Below are 19506 nucleotides of genomic sequence, written 5' to 3'. Positions count from 1 at the left end.
GTAATTCAATTCAACTATGTTCAAAAAATTATTAATCACATTATTCATTTTTTATCATCTAAATTCTTTTCTTTTGATAAAATTTTGCATAAAAGTTTTGTCTTTCTAAAATATTGAATTTCTTAAACTCTAGATTTGATTTTTAATATTTAAAATAATATGTTTCCTAAATAAAAATTATTTTTCTTAACTTGTAGGAATCTATTCAAAGAATCCAATCAAAATCAATACAATATACATATTGAAGAATAATTGTTGTACCAGAAAAAAGCAAAGAGAGCGAGATACAAATAACAAAGAGAGAATTTTCTGAAGAACTAGCAAAGAAGAAGTATTATTGTTTCACTGTGTTGTCATGACGTGTTGGAGACATTTGAAAACAACACTCATACAAAGTGTTGATTGAAAATTGTTTTGTTGCTTCGAATTTCGGCCAATCATATTTGCATTCTAGTATTTATGATTATTTTTTTTATTGATATTTTAGGATGCAATTTACTTTTTTGACTTGTTAAGGAATATAGTTTTTCGTTTTTTCACGAGTATTTATTTTATAATCTAGATTCATTTCTAGTGATTATTTTGCCCTGAGATGTCACACAAACGTATTAGTTTTTTCATAATTTTCTCTGTATTACTTTTATTTAAAATTATTTATTTATGTGTTATATTATTCCGTTGCAAATTGTCACAAGATGTTATAATATCCAACACAATATTTATATCTGATACACGTAATCCTACCATTATGTTATACAAATTACTTTCACCTGATATGAGAGCCAACTTTTTACGTTACTAAGTAAGATTCTATTTATTTTTGTTTAACATGTTAAATTTAATGTACGTGTCACTTGCCAACGCTGCACTACGACCGCCTGTCTTGGATGCATCCAACTACGCTCTTTGGAAAGTCACTTGCCAACGCTACACTACGACAACGAGTTGTCAATAATTGGACTCCACCAAAAAGAGTTGATGAAGATGGTGACAGTCTGATCAAACAAGAAAGAGAATGGACGACTAATGAAGTCCAAATTTCGAACTACAATTCAAAGGCATTAAATGTCATCTTCACATCAATTTATATGAACATGTTATTTTGATTACCAACTGTATTTCTGCTAAGGATGCATGAGAAATCCTTCAAAAATATTTTGAAGGATCAAAAAGTGTACGAAGAACTAATTTAAGAATGCTAACATCTAAATTGATAAAGCAAGAGATACAACTTAGCTTGCACCAGATGAAATGATCAATTCCTTTCATACTTTCGAGATGAACATGGACTTAGAAAAGAAGGGAAAATATAAGACTATTACTTACCAAGTTTCTTATAATTCCTACAACGATCTTCTTCAATTGTCACAAGAAATCAATGAGTCGGAACTCTGTGAAGACTTCATCTCATTAGTTACAAAGAAGTTTGGAAATTGTTTGAAAAAGATTGGAGACAAAAGATATCTGGACAAAAATCTAAGTTCTCAAGTCTAACTGCTCCTGGAAAATATCAAAGGTATTCGTCCACCAAAGGACAATTTCGACAGAAGAATGAAGGTAAGAATCAATTTGATCATAAGAGGTTTGATTTTGTGCAGTGTAGAGAGTATACTGATTTCGGAAATTATACGAATGAATATGCGTATGGGGATTCGCAAAAATTAAAGACCGAATGTTTCCCCAAGCGATGGAGAAACAGATGAAGAGCAAGAATCTATTAAAGAAGAAATTCACACTTCGCCAACTACACTCTTGGAAGAAAGATGCTGGTTCCAAGTTAATCCACTAGGTGTTGCCTCTGGTATTGCAACACCTGGCCAAAACATCACTAAAAGATCAGTTTGCTTCAATTCTACAACTTTTAGAAATTCAAGTGATCAAGAAGATGTGGAAGTAAATGACAAAGCGTACATAAATTGTATGTGAAGTTGCAAGCTGACTGGATCAAGAAAAATAAATTGAACACAACTCTCTCGAAGGAAAATATGAGCTAAAGTGTGTTGTGGCCAAACTCGAGATAATTCTAAGCAAGAATGATTTTGAATTGTACAATATCAAGGGCGAACTTGAAACAACAACTCAAACTCATGCTAAATTTAACACAAGCACGATCAAGTTTGATTCTACAATGATGATGGGAAAGGATGATAAGATTGGTCTAGGTTTCAACAACAATGTATTTGAAGTTGGAGAATAAGTTGGAGAATCATCAAAACCAAGTGTATCTGTAAGAGAAAATAGTAACACACTGATAAGTGCATTTTGTGCACTTAAATTATCCATGTAATTCATATAGATTGTTAGTCTTTTTGGGCAGAATTATGCGTTTTTGATATTTTTGGTGTGATTGCAGGAAGCTAGGTAAGGCTACGACATAGACGTGAAAAGGAACGAAAATGGCGTTGAGAAGAAGAAGTGTGAGGAAGCCCCAACACTGAAAGCAGTGAGACCCGCGCATATGCGCGAGTCAGAGGCGCGCATATGCGCGCGAGACACAAGGCAAAACCAAAGAGCCTCACGCATATGCGCTGGATAAGGCGCGCATATGAGAAACTCTTGACGCTCAACCAGAAGACTTCGCGCATATGCACGGAGCTAGTGCGCGCAAGAGGGATCCTGGATGCACCAACAGGAAGATGCGCGCATATGAGCGGATGAAGGGCACGCATATGCGCGCGACGTGATGTCCAAGATTTTTTAGGTTTCGACATGGGCTTTAAAAAGGGGGAGGAGAATTACTTCAGGGCGTGCTGATACAGCAGACATCAGAACAAAGAAGGGGCGAAAAAGCTAGAGCCAACGGAGACGGAACGCGAAGAACGGAGATAGAAGACGCTGAATCCGGACACGTTTCATCTCTCCTCAACACGTTTCAATTCAGTTATTTACTTTTACGTTTTAATGATTACAAACAGGTTTTGTTGTGATTTAGATGTGAGTATGAACTAATTTTATTTTCTAGAGATTGACGTAGTCGAGGTCGAACCTATGTTATTGACGTATTGAATTTTCATTGAATTAATTCATCGTGTTTATTTGTGATTTCTTGTCTTTAATGCTTTTGGATTACTGGCCATAATTCGACTGATCTAATAATTGAGATCTAACACTCGAGAGAGAGGATTTAAATTAGGACATGGGAAATCGCATCGTCAAATGTTTATAACGTGCAAAAGACGTATAACTTTGGCGAATCCATGAAAAGAACCTTGTTTACATTTATTAGGTGTTACATGATTTTGAATAGAAATATTAAAATCAGTAATAGATAATACAGTTCTATTTATCACCTGAAAAAGAGAATAGAAAATATTGTGAGTTCTTGGTTAATAAACGTGGTGCAAATTAAAAACATGTTAGACGATTTTAATTTAGCATAGGAGTGACTCGACGAAATCATATATCTAGATGGCTTTACTCACTGAATCTCGACTGTGTGCATAAGATTTACATAATTCGCTATTTTATCTGAATTGATTATAAACCAACTCTTTGATTCTTTTAAATAAAGTTTAACTATGTCAATCATGGTACTTAATATACAATTTTAAATAACTACTCCTCGTGGGATCGATATCTGTACTCAAACCAGTACTAAAACTTGACACCATACACTCGCGGTAGTGAAAACACGCAACACACACCAAGTGCACCTACAGTCACTCCAACGAACAAGATTTTCCCATCAAAGAAGCAAGTTCCCACTCAAAAGCAGAAACAAAAGAGACCAAACTTTGTTTGTCATTATTGTCTCAAACCTGGTCATATCAAACAGTGTTGTTTCAAGATGAGAGAATACTAAATGTACCGAGAAGCTACTCGGATGTTGCCCAAAGTGTCTCATAACATCTACCATAATACCTCCAATAAACGAACTTCAACGAAGAAAATTTGGATACCTATGACTAAAATTAATTGTGATGTTATTTCTACATGTCTGAGAAACATTACCAATATGTCATCTAAAGTTTAAAATATGAGCTTTTGATTCCCAAAATCCTACAACATTATATAACATCCAAATTATTATATTTTTCAAATCACTCCTAAACAGTTACTGGATTATAACATAATTTTATTATAGACCATATTAATCTTGCATATTATATTATAAATTAATAATTTTTAGATTTGTTCAATATATATCTAGCTATGAAAAAGAGGTTTTTGCATGAAAATAAATTTTTTAGGGAATAAAAAGCAGCTAGCGGAATAGTTTTGTGGTTAAAAAATCTGATTGTGGACTTTTGACACATAAATTATTTTATCAAATTTTTCTATAATTTTCTCTAAATATTTTTAGACAGATACCAACTTTTTTTTTTGGGGATAGATTACAATTTTCGGAAGCATGGGAGAGTTTCATGGGTGTGTTTTTTGATATTTTTGTTAAAATTCTTTCATATGTAGTTTTTTTGATAACGCCATTCAATAGCAGCATTTAAAATTCGAATTTGTTTATGGAAGTGTTATTTCCAAAAGATGTTAATTAAAATTCACCTCAAATTTATATCCCCTATTTGCCAAAACTACCCCTAATTATGAATTTCTTAATATATAAAATTTTGATTGATCCCCACGTGTGTATTTGTGCATAAACTAGTACTAATCTTATATTCAAAATCTATAAATATTTTTATCAAATAATAAATAAAAATATATTTAAGTTCAAATTTTTAATATATTTTTATATTTCATCTCGAGTATTGTAGGAGTTAAGTGTACAAAATTTTGCTTAAATAAAAAATTAAATATAACTATGGATACTTTTGAATTTGTTATCTCGTTACCTTGATTATTATTTTGAAAAAGAAACATGCTTTAATTTAAATCATTATATTTTTGCAAAGTTGAACAAAAAAATATAAGTTCTGAGAATAATGATCTTTTATTCATAGTTTGATTATATTGATTTCTTAAATAATTATTCATGCTGATATAGATTGACGTAAATTATTTAAAATAACGTATTATCAATATATGAAAAATTCATTTAAATTTGATATTTTTCAATGACATAAAAATAAAATATTCTTTGTATTAAGATAATATAGTAACATTGACAATAATTCACTATTTAAAAACATTTATTTTTTAGTTTGAAGAATAGTTTTCTAAGGAAAATATTTATTACTTTATTAGGTATTTTTTATATATAAAAGTTTTATTTATAATTTATGTTAAACGTTAATTTTTTTCAATGTAAGATAAGAAAGGAAAGTGTAAAAATTAAAAAATATAAACTATATTTTTAAAATCTAATAAGGAAGATATGAGGATAGTTTGTCAATGATAAAAAAAAATTTTGAAATGAAATGTCGAATCTCAAATGTTCTAAATTTTCGACAGTTCTTAAAAATTCATGTTTCGTATTTTTTTAATAAAAAAACAAGTAAAGCCGCCAAAAGTAATTGCTTAACTATATTCGACTTGTATGTTCGTGAGCCTGTTTGCGATCTAGTATTTTGAAATTCAAGTTCTTGAAATGCTATAAAATAAGAAACGTACTACTTAAATTCTCATTTCTTAATTAAATTTTTGGCTAAAAATGCTCGACGAGCTCTAAAACGAATTTTTTTAGTGAGCTCGAAAACGAGTCGATGTCGATGGCTTGTTAAACATAATAAATGAGCTATTAACGAACCGAACTCGAGCTATCACCGAGCTTAATAATATTCAAACGAGACAAGCTCGAACCTAACGATAAAAATTTAAACCGAGCTCGAGCCTTTATATATCTTAAACGAGCCAAACTCTAACTTGATAGAGTTCGGCTCGGCTCGACTTAGCTCGTAGACATCCCTATTTGATGGCTTTGCATGCAAAAAATAAGATCGCATTTATTGAGGGAACATGCAAGAGGCCAACAGCATGGAGTAATTCATTAAATCAATGGGAAAGATGTAATGTTTTAGTATTATCCTGGATTATGAATGCTGTGTCCAGAGAAATACTTGTAGGAACGGTATATTCTACATATGCTTAAGTCGTATGGGCTGATCTAAAAGAGAAATTTGACATGTTCAAGGAATAGTATATTCTACACATGGATCCTAGATACAAGTGCTAATGAGCATATGATTGGAAGTTTTTCATTGATGTAAGATTTCAAGTCCTTAGCGAATTACACTAATTCAGTAAGGTTGCCAAATGGCAGCAAGACATACATTAGCAAGTTAGACACAATAGCTTTATCCCATTCAGTTAGCCTGAACAGTATGTTATACATTCCTAATTTCCAATTCAATCTTTTATCCATATCCAAGTTTACTATCACAATTGCTTTGTTATCTTTTACCCACATTTCTGCTTGTTTAGGACCTTATGAGTGTGAGAAAAATGTGGCCTTTATCATTTTGATCCAAAGTTTCTTCAGAAATCAGAATCTTTCTTTACTACCTCGTTTTAACACTTACTAAGTCAGAGAGTTGTTTGTTCTTGTTCTCATGTCAGTATTAATATTTGTCATACCGTCTAGGTCATATATTGGTGGCTAGAATACATTTACTACCTTTCTTGTTTAAAACTGTTTCACTGTCGCATTGTTCCATCTGTCCATTATCAAAGCAGACTAGATTGAATTTTCCTCAAACTAGTTCCACCAAATCTTCGTGGTCGATCATTCAAGCCAGCGTGGTGGTAGGTAAAGTTCTTTTCATATAAAACTCTTATTAGAGGAATGATTTGGATGCAATAATATCCCGGATCTCATTCTTGTATTTATGTAAATAAATCATGTTAGAATCAATTTTTCTCTTATGCAAATCAATTAGGATTAATAGCTTAAATTCTTTTTAATAATATATATACATTCTTGTAAGTCTCGGTAGTGATATACATTATTTACTTCCAACCATAGATTCTATCACCTATCCTTTTAATTTCTTTCATGGTATCAGAGCATCATTGGTTCTGAGAAATTATTCTCGCTGCAATGGGAGATGAAGGGAAGAAATCGGAGACTGGAACAAACCAATCGGATCCGCTAATCTTACAACAATCCGATCATCCCGGTTTGGTTCTTGTCTCCAAATTACTCGATGGGAATAACTACGGGCAGTGGAGTCGTGCAATGCGCATAGCCTTAAGTGCTAAAAACAAAATCGGAATCATCAATGGGACAATCAAAGCACCGGAGGCTGAAGACGACAAGTTTCCGGCATTTGAACGTTGCAATCATATGGTATTATCGTGGATCCTCAATGCCGTTCATCCCGATATTGCCGAAAGCATCATTTATGCTGAATCTGCACTTGATGTTTGGAATGATTTATATGACAGATTCTCACAAGGAAATGATGCTCGTGTCTTTGAGATTCGCCGCGAAATCGTGGAACACCGACAAGGACACCAATCTGTATCAATTTACTACACCAAACTGAAGGCTCTATGGGATGAGTTGGGCTCCTATCATGATCCAATTGCTTGCCATTGCGGAGGTGTCAAAGGACTTCTCGAAAGAGAAGAGAAAGAAAAAGTCATGCAATTTCTCATGGGATTAAATGATTCTTTTTCCACCATCCGTGGTTCAATACTTTTGATGAATCCTCTACCTGACACCCGCAAAGTTCATGCCCTTATATTGCAGCACGAGAAACAAAACGAAATTGTTGCCAACCGAGATACTACTGGATATAATGCAAATTTTGCTCAACAAAAGATGCAAATTCATGGTCGGCAAGTAAAAGAAACTGAGTCTTATCGATCGGCTGCTGGCGACAAACGACTGAAATGCTCTCATTGTGAATTAGATGGGCATACTGTTGATCGATGTTTTTATATTCATGGGTTTCCACCTGGACACCGATATCATGGCAAGCATGTCAAACCAAAAGGAAAGAAAAATATGAAGTCCCTATCCATTTCCAACGTGGAAACCAAACAATTCACTGCTAAGGAATATGATCAAATTATGATGCTTATTCGCAAAGAAAATGGTAACAACGAACCCCTTATCAACACTTCGGGTAACAACTTTATTTCCAGCCATGATGTGTGGATTCTAGACAGCGGTGCCTCCGATCATGTATCAAAAAATCGGCCTAGTTCAAATGAATCGGCCGCTAAATACCCCACTGTGCAACTACCAAATGGAGGACATGCACAAATCAAATCTGTTGGAACCATGAAGTTATGCAATGATATGAGTGTTGATGATGTGCTTTATGTCCCGAATTTCAAAGTTAACTTACTTTCTGTTAGCAAACTCACACGAGCTTTAAATTGTAGTGTGACATTTTATCCTGATTTTTGCGTGTTGCAGGATTCAACTACGAAGAAGATGATTGGGCTGGGCAGGCAGAGTAGTGGGCTCTACTATCTTATCCAAAATCGGAGTCCACACTTGTCAAACACGGTCCATTGCGTAACTGACCTCTGGCATAGACGACTCGGGCACCCTTCTGCCACTCCACTACAGTTATTATCTCAAACTATTCCAGAAATTTCTTTTGATTGCAATAATATTTGTGATGTTTGCCATCTAGCAAAACAATCACGTCTACCATTTTCAGGTAGTAATATTTCTAGTCATGAGCCTTTTGATTTGATACATTGCGACATTTGGGGGCCACATAAGATTTATTCTTATTCTGGAGCACGTTATTTTTTAACTATTGTGGATGAATTTTCTCGTTACACTTGGGTTCATCTCATGCGTCATAAATCTGAAACTCAATCTCTCATTAAATTTTTTTTTTCTTGGGTCAAAACTCAATACAATCGTTCAATTAAAAACATAAGGTCTGACAATGGACTAGAATTTTTTTCCTTAGCAACATTTTTCAATGAGTGTGGCACAAACTTTCATCGATCTTACATCTACACACCCCAACAAAACGGGGTAGTGGAACGCAAGCATCGTCATCTTTTAAATGTTGCTCGTGCTTTACGCTTTCAAGCAAATCTTCCTTTAAAATTTTGGGGGGAACATGTGAAGACGGCTTGCTATCTCATTAATCATCTGCCTACACCACTTTTATCCAACAAAACACCGTATGAACGATTACACAAAAAGATTCCTCTTTACTCACACTTGCGTACATATGGCTGCCTATGTTTTGCCACAAATATCCATCCTACTCACAAATTTGCTGCCCAATCACAACGATGTGTTTTTCTTGGGTACCCATCAGGGCAAAAAGGATATCTTGTTTATGATTTCACAGAAAGAAAATTACTCACCTCACGAGATGTTGTTTTTCATGAAAATATTTTTCCATACTCCACCATGCCTAATAATGATCAAGACAACACACTAGTTTTGCCCAAACCAATAGAAATAGATGAAGAGGTCATCTCCACTACTTCACCTACACAAAACAACTGGATTGCTCCCAATAACCCCACTAATTTTGAGCCTCCATCAACCGCAAAAAAATCATTTTGAACCGCCTGATCAACCAGATCTTGAAGCAACATCTGTAGTGACCAAAACTCGAACAATTCCTGAGACAACACTTCGACAATCCACTCATCAAAGACGTGTACCATCTCACCTCCAAGATTACCATATCAACCATACTCTTCCTGCTACAGACTCATCTCTTCTAGTTGGATCTGGCACCAAACATCCAATATCCTGGTATGTGTCCTATTCCAATATTTCTCGGGCTCATCGTTCCTTTATCCATGTTGTTTCATGTGTGTTAGAACCAGAAACATATGAGCAAGCATGCAAGGATCCAAAATGGATTGAGGCGATGAAGGCTGAACTTTCAGCACTAGAGGCAAACAAGACTTGGTCTCTCGTCCCTCTTCCCTCAGGGTGTCGTCCCATTGGATGTAAATGGGTGTCCAAGATCAAATATAACTCTAATGGGACTATTGAGCGATACAAAGCCCGCCTTGTTGCCAAAGGATTCAACCAACGAGAAGGCATTGATTATCATGAGACCTTCGCTCCTGTCGCAAAACTCACCACATTTCGTTGTCTTCTTGCTCTTGCCTCTATTCATGGTTGGGAACTTCACCAAATGGATGTTCAAAATGCCTTTTTACATGGAAATCTCACCGAAGAAGTGTATATGCACCCTCCTCCAGGTTTTCATCGACAGGGGGAGTCACTTGTATGTCGATTTCATAAATCCTTATATGGATTAAAACAAGCCTCCCGATCATGGTTTCATAAGTTTCTGTCCGCCATCACAAATTTTGGCTTCCAACAATCACAGGCTGATCATTCTCTTTTCACCAAGGTGTGTGGAAACACATTCACAGCCATTTTATTATATGTTGATGATATGATCATGACGGGGAATAGTCTAGAGAGTATAAACAATGTGAAAGTTTTCCTTGCATCGTGTTTCAAGCTTAAGGACCTTGGATTGCTAAAATATTTCCTCGGAGTTGAAATAGCTCGTTCTAAGATGGGAATTTCGATCAATCAACGCGAGTACACTTTAGATATCCTTCAAGAAGCAGGGTTACTTGGTGCAAAACAAGCAAAATTTCCTATGGAACAATCCTTGAAGCTCACATTTACTGAGGGAGATATACTCAAAAACCCGACGCATTATCCACGACTAGTTGGGAAGTTGATCTACTTAACAATCACAAGGACAGAAATTTCTTTTGCAGTTAATACACTTAGCCAATTTATGCAACAGCCTAGGCGGCCTCATCTTGATGCAGTTCATCGTTTACTCCGATTCTTGAAGAATTCACCTGGACAAGGACTATTATTTCCGTCTAAAAATGATTTGAATTTGGTTGGTTTTTGTGATGCGGATTGGGCTGGAGATATCACTACACGTCGATCAGTGACCAGATATTGTGTATTTCTTGGAAAATCCCTTATTTCTTGGAAAAGCAAGAAGCAAGCAACCGTATCTAGATCCTCAGCCGAAGCAGAGTATAGATCTATGGCATCAACTGCTTGTGAAATAACTTGGCTAAAGCACCTATTACGGGATTTGCATATTGCTCATCCCCAACCAGTAACGCTATACTGCGACAATCAAGCAGCCATGCACATTGCTGCTAATCCGGTTTTTCACGAACGAACAAAACACATCGAGGTTGACTGTCACATCATTCGTGAATGTATTAACACAGGAGAGATCAAAACAGCCTACATTTCAAGTGAGCATCAGGTTGCAGATATATTTACCAAAACGTTGGGCCAGACCTCGTTTCACACGCTTGTTCACAAGTTGGGAGTTCTTGACATTCACGCTCCAACTTGAGGGGGAGTATTAGAGGAATGATTTGGATGCAATATATCCCGGATCTCATTCTTGTATTTATGTAAATAAATCATGTTAGAATCAATTTTTCTCTTATGCAAATCAATTAGGATTAATAGCTTAAATTCTTTGTAATAATATATATACATTCTTGTAAGTCTCGGTAGTGATATACATTATTTACTTCCAACCATAGATTCTATCATCTATCCTTTTAATTTCTTTCAACTCTTGAGCTAAATTCTCCGTGATAAGGAAAAATCCCAAAGAAACCCGAATATGTCATTCTAATTTATAAATTATCGAAGATAAAATAAGATCACCGCAAAAAGAAAACTTACCATGTAAGAGTCCTTTTTCATATATATGATAAACTTGTTTTATTAGAATTCTTGTCGTACAATGTGCTTTAAATTTTTGGTATAATCATATATCCGATGAAATCATTTCATTTACCAATTTATCGAGTGAAAGTATAAAGTAAATTACAAAATATTTGGAAATCGGAGCAATCGAGAACTAAGATTTTTATGGCCGATTGAAATATTTGAACATTGATGCATATTATATATGATATAATATAAAATAAAAGACTTGAAAGGAACATTCGAGTGAGCTTGGTGTGTTGCCGGTTTTCCAACCGTCTGTATTTTATAAACGAATTTCTGTGTTTGGTGAAAAGCTGTAAAGTAATGGGAAGCCGTCCGAACTCCGAAGCTTCATTCAACAACAACATAGTGAAAGGCACGTGCTCTTGGAGTCTTGGTAGTTGAACTAATTAATAGTTGTCTTTATCTTATTTATTTTCATTGTATTTCAAATATTTATTGCGATGTCGCATTAACACATTAAAAGATATTTGGGTTTTAATTTAGCATACCTATGTATGATGTGAATGAAAAATGTTGACAGAAAGCTGTATCCAGAAAATTTACTACAACTACATTTAATTTGTAGCTGGACGGTGCGTGTCTTTTGTTTTTATTTTATTTATTATATATAAAAATCATGTTTGATCCCAAATAAAATATGTAACTTCATAAATCCTCAAAAAATCCAGAAACCTTTTCTTAGATAACAAGTGGAAAGTTCGTGGTTAGGTGAATATCAACCTTGATCGGGACGAACACGTGAAAAGGAGGCCAAACTATCAAAATTCATAATTTGCCACTCCAATTCCAATTTGACAGCCTATAATCCTGGAGGAAGTCGCATGTAAAGATTGTTGTATAAATTAAGTAACGTTATTGTCGTTATCACATTATTATGCACCATGTTACTCTATATTAAAGTTTTGTGTAAACAATGAGTGAAATCAATTAATGATTATAATAGATTATAGAATCTAAAATTAGGAGAAGTGTCAAATCCAAGTATTTCAAATTAGTGGTGTTAATTTATATACTACTGTATCATTGTTGACACGAGATGATCCATCTTATACATCCTAGTAGTTTCATATATCAGGAGTAGATTTGTTTAATTATTTTTATATTTATGAAAAATCTCACCTTCCTACCCCAATGCCACTATTCCTTCACTCGCTCCAATTATTAAATGCATGCATCCTCTTCATTGTGACCGTATTCATATAAAATTACCATAATGTCGGAGGAGTAAAAGCTCACACCTATTAAAAAAAAGTTGAAAGAAGTTAAAAAACAAAATACTCAAGAAAGGTCGCACCTACCCTTCTCTTTATGAGTACCATTGACTGAAGATGAATTGGTAAATGAAAGAGGAATTGGTAAATGAATATATTTAAACCCGACAACATGTTTAACCTACTTGGTACCCATTAGACCTAGTAAATTGCTCTCTATATTTCTATATATATATTAAGAAGAAAAGATAGCAAAAACTGCACACGGCACTGAAGAATCTAACGAAGATGGAAGGCAAGAATTTCCATAGCTGCCTCTTATCCATCTTCGGCGCAGTGGTTGTCACGGTCTTTGTTGTTTTCAATTTCCCGAACCCACTCTCAGATAGGGCTGAGTTACTCCAGTGCGCCTCCAATTCCGCCTGGTGCACCTCCAAGAACCGTATTCTCCGCCACCCGACCGACGGCAACCTCCGCCATGACCACACGGCTGACGTGCCTCAGCACCCCCTTGACCCGATCACCATCCAGGAGATGAACGATGTGCAGAAAGTTATCGAAGCATTCTTTGATAATTCAGCGTATGCGGTTCATTCCCTGGTTCTGGAAGAGCCCGACAAGGAGGTGGTTCTGAAGTGGCGGAAGGGCGACGAGCTGCCTCCGAGGAAAGCGTCCGTCATTGCACGCGCCACCGGGAAGAGTTACATCTTGACGGTGGATATTGAGAGCGGGGAGGTAGTGGAGCATGACACTAGCCGCATCTCAGGCTACCCTCTTGTGACGCTGGAGGATATGGAGGCCACAATCCGGGCTCCGCTTGCCAGTGCTCAGTTCAATCGCACGATAGTAGAACGAGGAGTGAATCCCAACGATGTTGCTTGCTTGCCTTTTTCCCCCGGATGGTTTGGTATGTTTTTCTATAAATAGCATATATTCCTTCTCCTTATTCTTTATTTTTTATTGATTTAAGTTTAATTAACCCGATCGATATCTAATTTTTAGTGACAATGAGCTAGGTTTACTTTGGGAGCTTGCTAGATTCCATTTCTTTTTTTGATAAATCCTAAATTATGGGGTGGGAAGAGCTCGAATCCGAGCCACTTACCGGAGAAGTGGGTGAGACCACTTGTCAAAACCCGGTCCCTGGTAGATTTCATTTCTTGTTGAAATAAATTCAACATTAACATGCAACACCAATAAACAAGGAAACAATCGAAAAATTAGTTAAAAATTTGTGTCAAGTCCATAAAACCTTCCACATGTCTTTATCATAAAAATATAACCGAAAATTAAATACTCAAAATATCATATTTCCATAATAAACACAACAATATTAAGAAGTTTCGGTCAAATACAATCATGAACAAACTGAAAATATTATAGAAAAAATAATAATATTATTTTATTTATATTGGAATTTGCGGAGAAGGTGATGTTATAAAAATATAATGTATTTACACTTTCAAATGAATGACATTCTTCATAATTTTAAATGATACGATGCTTTCTTGACGATGGAACTTCGCATTTCGTCGACGTAGAGAATGTTGTACTCAAAAGTGGCAAGTATATGTAGGCATGATAAGGACGTGAATGCCGTGAAGTATGAAATTAAAGAAGAGTCAATTTGACATTGTCATTTTATTATATTTATTATTTTTTTCAACTGTCTAAATTTATTTTTCACACAGACTAATAATTTAATATGGATCTGATCTTTGAGATTTTTTTAAAAATATGTCCATAAATATACGAAATATGAAGTTATATAAAAATTGTATAACCCGTCCATGAATTTTAAATGTATGAAGAGTCACTAACCGAGGAGTCACCTTGTGGCGGCTTGTGCCATCCCTGAAATCAAGGGAGACAGATTCTTCAAAAGTTTCGATTGGTTTAACTAATGTGGTTGAAATTTAACACTCTATTTCTCACGGGTGGATTTATCATCATCATCACTCTCATATTCTCACCGAACTCCGCTTTTTCGGGTTCAATGATTCCGTGAGGGTCAACTTAAAATCTCCGAACCTGAAAAAATCGAGGATCCCTGTCTTCGTTTCGGGTTTTTTCCGTGAGGTCCCAAGCTCGTGGGAAAAGTACATTTCTCACTGAAATAGTATGGAGATATATTCTACGTGTCAGGTGTTTGTGATCCTTTTTCTCGAGTCTCGTCTATTGGTGCATATCTTTTTATTTATAATCCGATTAGGTGAAAGGGACTATAACTCATACCCATCATGGGTAAACCTTTAAAAACAAATAAAAATGATATGTTTCCAAACCTTTGCATTAACTGAGACAACCGATGTGGTCATATAACACGCAAAGCTTAAAAGGACAACAAATTGAGATATTTAAAAAGGAAAGATCGAGAGAAAATACCAAAATAGTTTCACAATTTTTAGGAAACATTTATCAGTCTGTAATTTTTTTAAAATATATTTGTTGACATGATAAAAGTGTCCCCCCAAAAGAAAGAAAGATATCGTTGAAATCCATTTTTCAGGAATCGTATCATAATAAGATCTACCCACGTGAGGTAGATGTAGATTGTAGAGGTCTCATGTTATTTGGATTTTAAAATTAAAAAATACAACTTGCCGAAATGTTCTTGAATTAATTTGTTTTAATGTACACCATTAAAAAAAAGTATAAAATATAAAAATTAATCATTAATATTTTGCCATAATAATAATGAAGCCAAAAGTAAATGAGTTGAACTATGGAGAGCCGTACTTTAATAATTGGACCATGTTTCTACGGTCTAGCCTTATTTATCTTCCAAAGTGGGAAAATTATTTCATGGTTTTTTGAGTCCTGGATCTCAGGGTATATTTTACGTCCTATACTATGTTATTAAGGTTCAAAGACCTCAAATAATTGATTTTGGTCTATGGTCTAATTTTTACAGCACAAAAAATTATCCATCTCAAATTACAAAATTTAAAATTTTTATTAGATAAAAAATATTTGTAACTCACTTATAACTAGCATAATTTTTTTTTTTTATCAACTTTCTAAAGATTTTAAACTCGTTAGAATATTTCTTTATCTCTACTTAGAATTTTAATTATTATATATCACGTCTACATAAAGAATTAAAGAATATTTAATTGAATTTGACCTTTGTAGTAAAAATAATATATCTCCATTAATCACATTTCTTAGAAATGCAGTTGTAAACTTCACACGGAATTTTAAACTTTAGCTATAATTTTTCACTTGTTTCAACAAAAAAAAAAGCTATAATTTTTCACTTAAGAATTAAAGATTACAATTCCATAATGATTCTATACATATGCCAAACTGTCAATTCTCACATCGCGTGTATATAATTTTCAGGCAAGGCCGAGGATGGAAGAAGATTAGCGAAATTAGAATGTTTCACCATTAAGGACACAATAAACTTCTACATGAGACCTATTGAAGGAGTCATTGTGATTACTGATTTGGACACAAAAGAAATAATTGAAATTGTGGACAAAGGGAAGCATATCCCCATCCCCAAAGGTACCGGCTCAGATTACCGTTTCTCGGCCGATAATTCCGCGATCATCAAACTCCCAAACCCCATTTCAATGGAGCAACCCAATGGCCCAAACTTTGTCATCGAAGGCAATCATCTGGTCAAGTGGGCAAATTGGGAATTTCACTTGAAGGCCGACCCGAGAGCCGGGGTCATGATTTCCGGGGCCAAGATCCGGGATCCGGATAGCGGCGTGGTTCGAAATGTTATGTACAAAGGGTTTGCATCAGAGTTGTTTGTGCCGTATATGGACCCTGAAGAGGCATGGTACTTCAAGACTTACATGGATGCTGGTGAATATGGATTCGGGCTCCAGTCGTTGGCTCTCGACCCGCTTAATGATTGCCCACGAAACGCCAAATATATGGATGCTGTATTTGCTGCAGCAGATGGCAAACCTTATGTTAGGTCTAATATGATATGTATATTTGAGAGGTATGCAGGGGATGCTGCTTGGAGACACGCTGAGAGCGCAGCTGTTATAGGCCAAGAGGTACCGAATATTTTTAAATTAGGAAATTTCGTAACTGCATTGATTATATATCTTTTGCAAATGTTCATTTTGTTACGTGTTATGTAATTTTTTTTTTGCCGGTTAGCTTCGAGAGGCCAGGCCAAAGGTTTCACTAGTTGCGCGATTTGTTGCAACCCTTGCGAACTATGATTATATTGTGGACTGGGAGTTCCATGCTGATGGACTGATTCATGCTAAGGTCTGTATCATTCATACTTTTCTATGGTTTGGATCATAAATTGTATACGGACTTTGCTTATTTTCTGGCTTTTTTTTCATAATTTTCACTTGAAAAATATTTTTCAATCCACAATTGGTGCTCTCCTGCCTCGTAATTTCAAGAGAGTTGTCTCAATGTTTGTGGAACACCCATAGGCTGCCATTCACCGTCCTCTAGTAAATGCGATAAAATAAGGACCGTTTAAGATGATGTATTTGATATCTGTGTTTGATATCATATTATTGTTTACACAAGTGTGTTCATTGTTATTCTGCAGGTTTCACTTACTGGCATGGTGATCGTTAAAGGAACCTCGTATGTCAATACGAACCAAGTGAACGACTCAGAAGACATGTACGGAACCCTCTTATCAGATAACATAATCGGAGTTGTGCATGATCATTTCATCAACTTCTATCTGGATATGGACATCGATGGCACGGATAACTCCTTCGTAAATGTTCATCTCCAGAGGGAATACAAGAAAAACAACCTTCCCCGAAGGAGTTACATGAAAATTAACAAAACCGTTGCAAAGACGGAGAAGGAAGCTCAGATAAAGTTGAAGATGTATGATCCATCAGAATTCCATGTGGTCAACCCGAATAAGCAAACGAAGGTGGGGAATTCGGTTGGATACAAGCTCGTCCCTTCTGGCGGCACCGCTGCTAGTTTGCTCGATCCTGAGGATACCCCACAAAAGAGAAGTTCTTTCACCAACAACCAAATTTGGGTTACTCGGTATAACAAGTCGGAGCAATGGTCAGGAGGGTTGTTTGCATACCAGAGTCACGGTGACGACACTCTTCAAGTATGGTCTGACAGGTATAATCACTTTTCTTGATAAGTATTAAAAGATTCCACAACTTAATATACTAATCTTGGGTTTGAGCATGCACTTTTTTTTTACAAATCTTTCGTGTGATGAACATGGAGTATGTGCTAACTAGCGTAATTTGCTTGATGCAGGGATCGATCGATAGAAAACACGGACATAGTTATGTGGTATACGTTGGGATTTCATCATGTTCCATGCCAAGAGGATTTTCCAATTATGCCCACAGTGTCGTCAGGGTTCGACTTGAAGCCAGTTAATTTCTTCGAGAGAAATCCTGTTCTGAAAATTGCCCCTTATGTTGAGAAAGACCTACCAGTTTGCAAGGCCGCGGCTTCAGCTTGAAAACATTTTCTTCCATTTGGGCTTGGGCTTGGGCTTGGGTTGGGCTTGACGGTCCAATTCGCGCAGTGTACAGTTGGAAGAAAATTATGGAAGCCCGTCTAGCTATGAACGGATTTGGTATTCTTTGTTAAGACAAAAGGATTTATAAGATTCTGGTTTGGGTTTCGTTCAAATTATTTACTTCGTATCAGTGAAATTGTAAAATGGTTCTATGCTTCTGCTAGTTAACTCTCCATTAACTAGTATGCTAATTTCACATACATCTCCTTTTATACGCACGTGACAAATGAAATTTAGGAATGATTTTCTAAATTATATTCATGAAAGATGAATCACCGCGTAAATACAAGATCGATCCTATATTATGGAGATATGTTCTGCGTGTCGATGTTTGTAGTCCTCTCTCTCGAATCTCGTCTATTCGTACACATCCTTTTTATCTATAATCCGACTAAATGAAAAGGTCTATAACTCACAACCATCATGGGTAAACCTTTAAAAATAAATAAAAATGATATGCTTCCAAACCTTTGCATTAGCTGAGGCAACCGATGTGGTCATATAACACGCAAAGCTTAAAAGGACGACAAATTTAGATATTTAAGAAAGATAGATCGAGAGAAATGCCAAAATAGTTTCATATATCAGTCTGTAAATTTTTTTAAAACATGATAAAAGTGTACACCAAAGCAAGAAAGATATCGTTGAAATCCAATTTTCATGAATAGTACCATAATAAGATCTACCAACGTGAGATAGATGTAGATTGTAGAGGTCTCATGTTATTTGGATTTTAAAATTAAAAAATACAACTTGCAGAAATGTTCTTGAATTAATTTGTTTTAATGTACACCATTAAATAAAGTATAAAAATATAAAAATTAATCATTAATATTTAGCCATAATAATAATGAAGTTAAAAGTAAATTGAGTTGAACTACGGAGAGCCGTACTTTAACAATTGGACCATGTTTCTACGGTCTAGCCTTATTTAGCTTCCAATGTGCGAAAATTATTACATGGGTTTTTTAGGTCCTGGATCTCAGGTTATATTTTACGTCCTATACTATGTTATTAAGGTTCAAACTTCAAAGACCTCAAATAATTGCTTTTGGTCTATGGTCTAATTTTTACAGCACAAATAATTATCCTTCCCAAATTACCAAATTTAAAATTTTTATTTGATAAAAAATATTTGTAACTCACTTTAACTGCATTTTTTAAATCAACTTTCTAAATATTTTAAACCCGTTAGAATATTTCTTTATCTCTAC

General features: G+C 35.1%; 2 protein-coding genes across 2 annotated transcripts; both read left to right on the top strand.

Annotated features, from left to right (window-relative positions):
- The first annotated feature begins 6934 nt into the window (after nucleotides 1-6934).
- Nucleotides 6935-11186, top strand: LOC140980807 (uncharacterized). Its single transcript, XM_073446858.1, has 2 exons — nucleotides 6935-8513; nucleotides 9406-11186. The coding sequence occupies exons 1-2, from the start codon at nucleotides 6935-6937 to the stop codon at nucleotides 11184-11186; spliced, it is 3360 nt and encodes a 1119-aa protein (XP_073302959.1).
- A 1792-nt stretch (nucleotides 11187-12978) lies between these two features.
- Nucleotides 12979-18504, top strand: LOC140980920 (amine oxidase [copper-containing] gamma 2-like). The gene is made up of 5 exons (XM_073447035.1): nucleotides 12979-13696; nucleotides 16135-16811; nucleotides 16918-17031; nucleotides 17330-17877; nucleotides 18022-18504. The coding sequence occupies exons 1-5, from the start codon at nucleotides 13078-13080 to the stop codon at nucleotides 18230-18232; spliced, it is 2169 nt and encodes a 722-aa protein (XP_073303136.1). The 5' UTR covers nucleotides 12979-13077; the 3' UTR covers nucleotides 18233-18504.
- Nucleotides 18505-19506: the final 1002 nt, after the last annotated feature.

This window comes from Primulina huaijiensis, chromosome 7 (assembly GCF_012295235.1).
Source record: "Primulina huaijiensis isolate GDHJ02 chromosome 7, ASM1229523v2, whole genome shotgun sequence".
NCBI classification, from domain to species: domain Eukaryota; kingdom Viridiplantae; phylum Streptophyta; class Magnoliopsida; order Lamiales; family Gesneriaceae; genus Primulina; species Primulina huaijiensis.
Note: the sequence above shows the minus strand (reverse complement) of the source record. Positions and strands in the feature narration are given on the sequence as shown.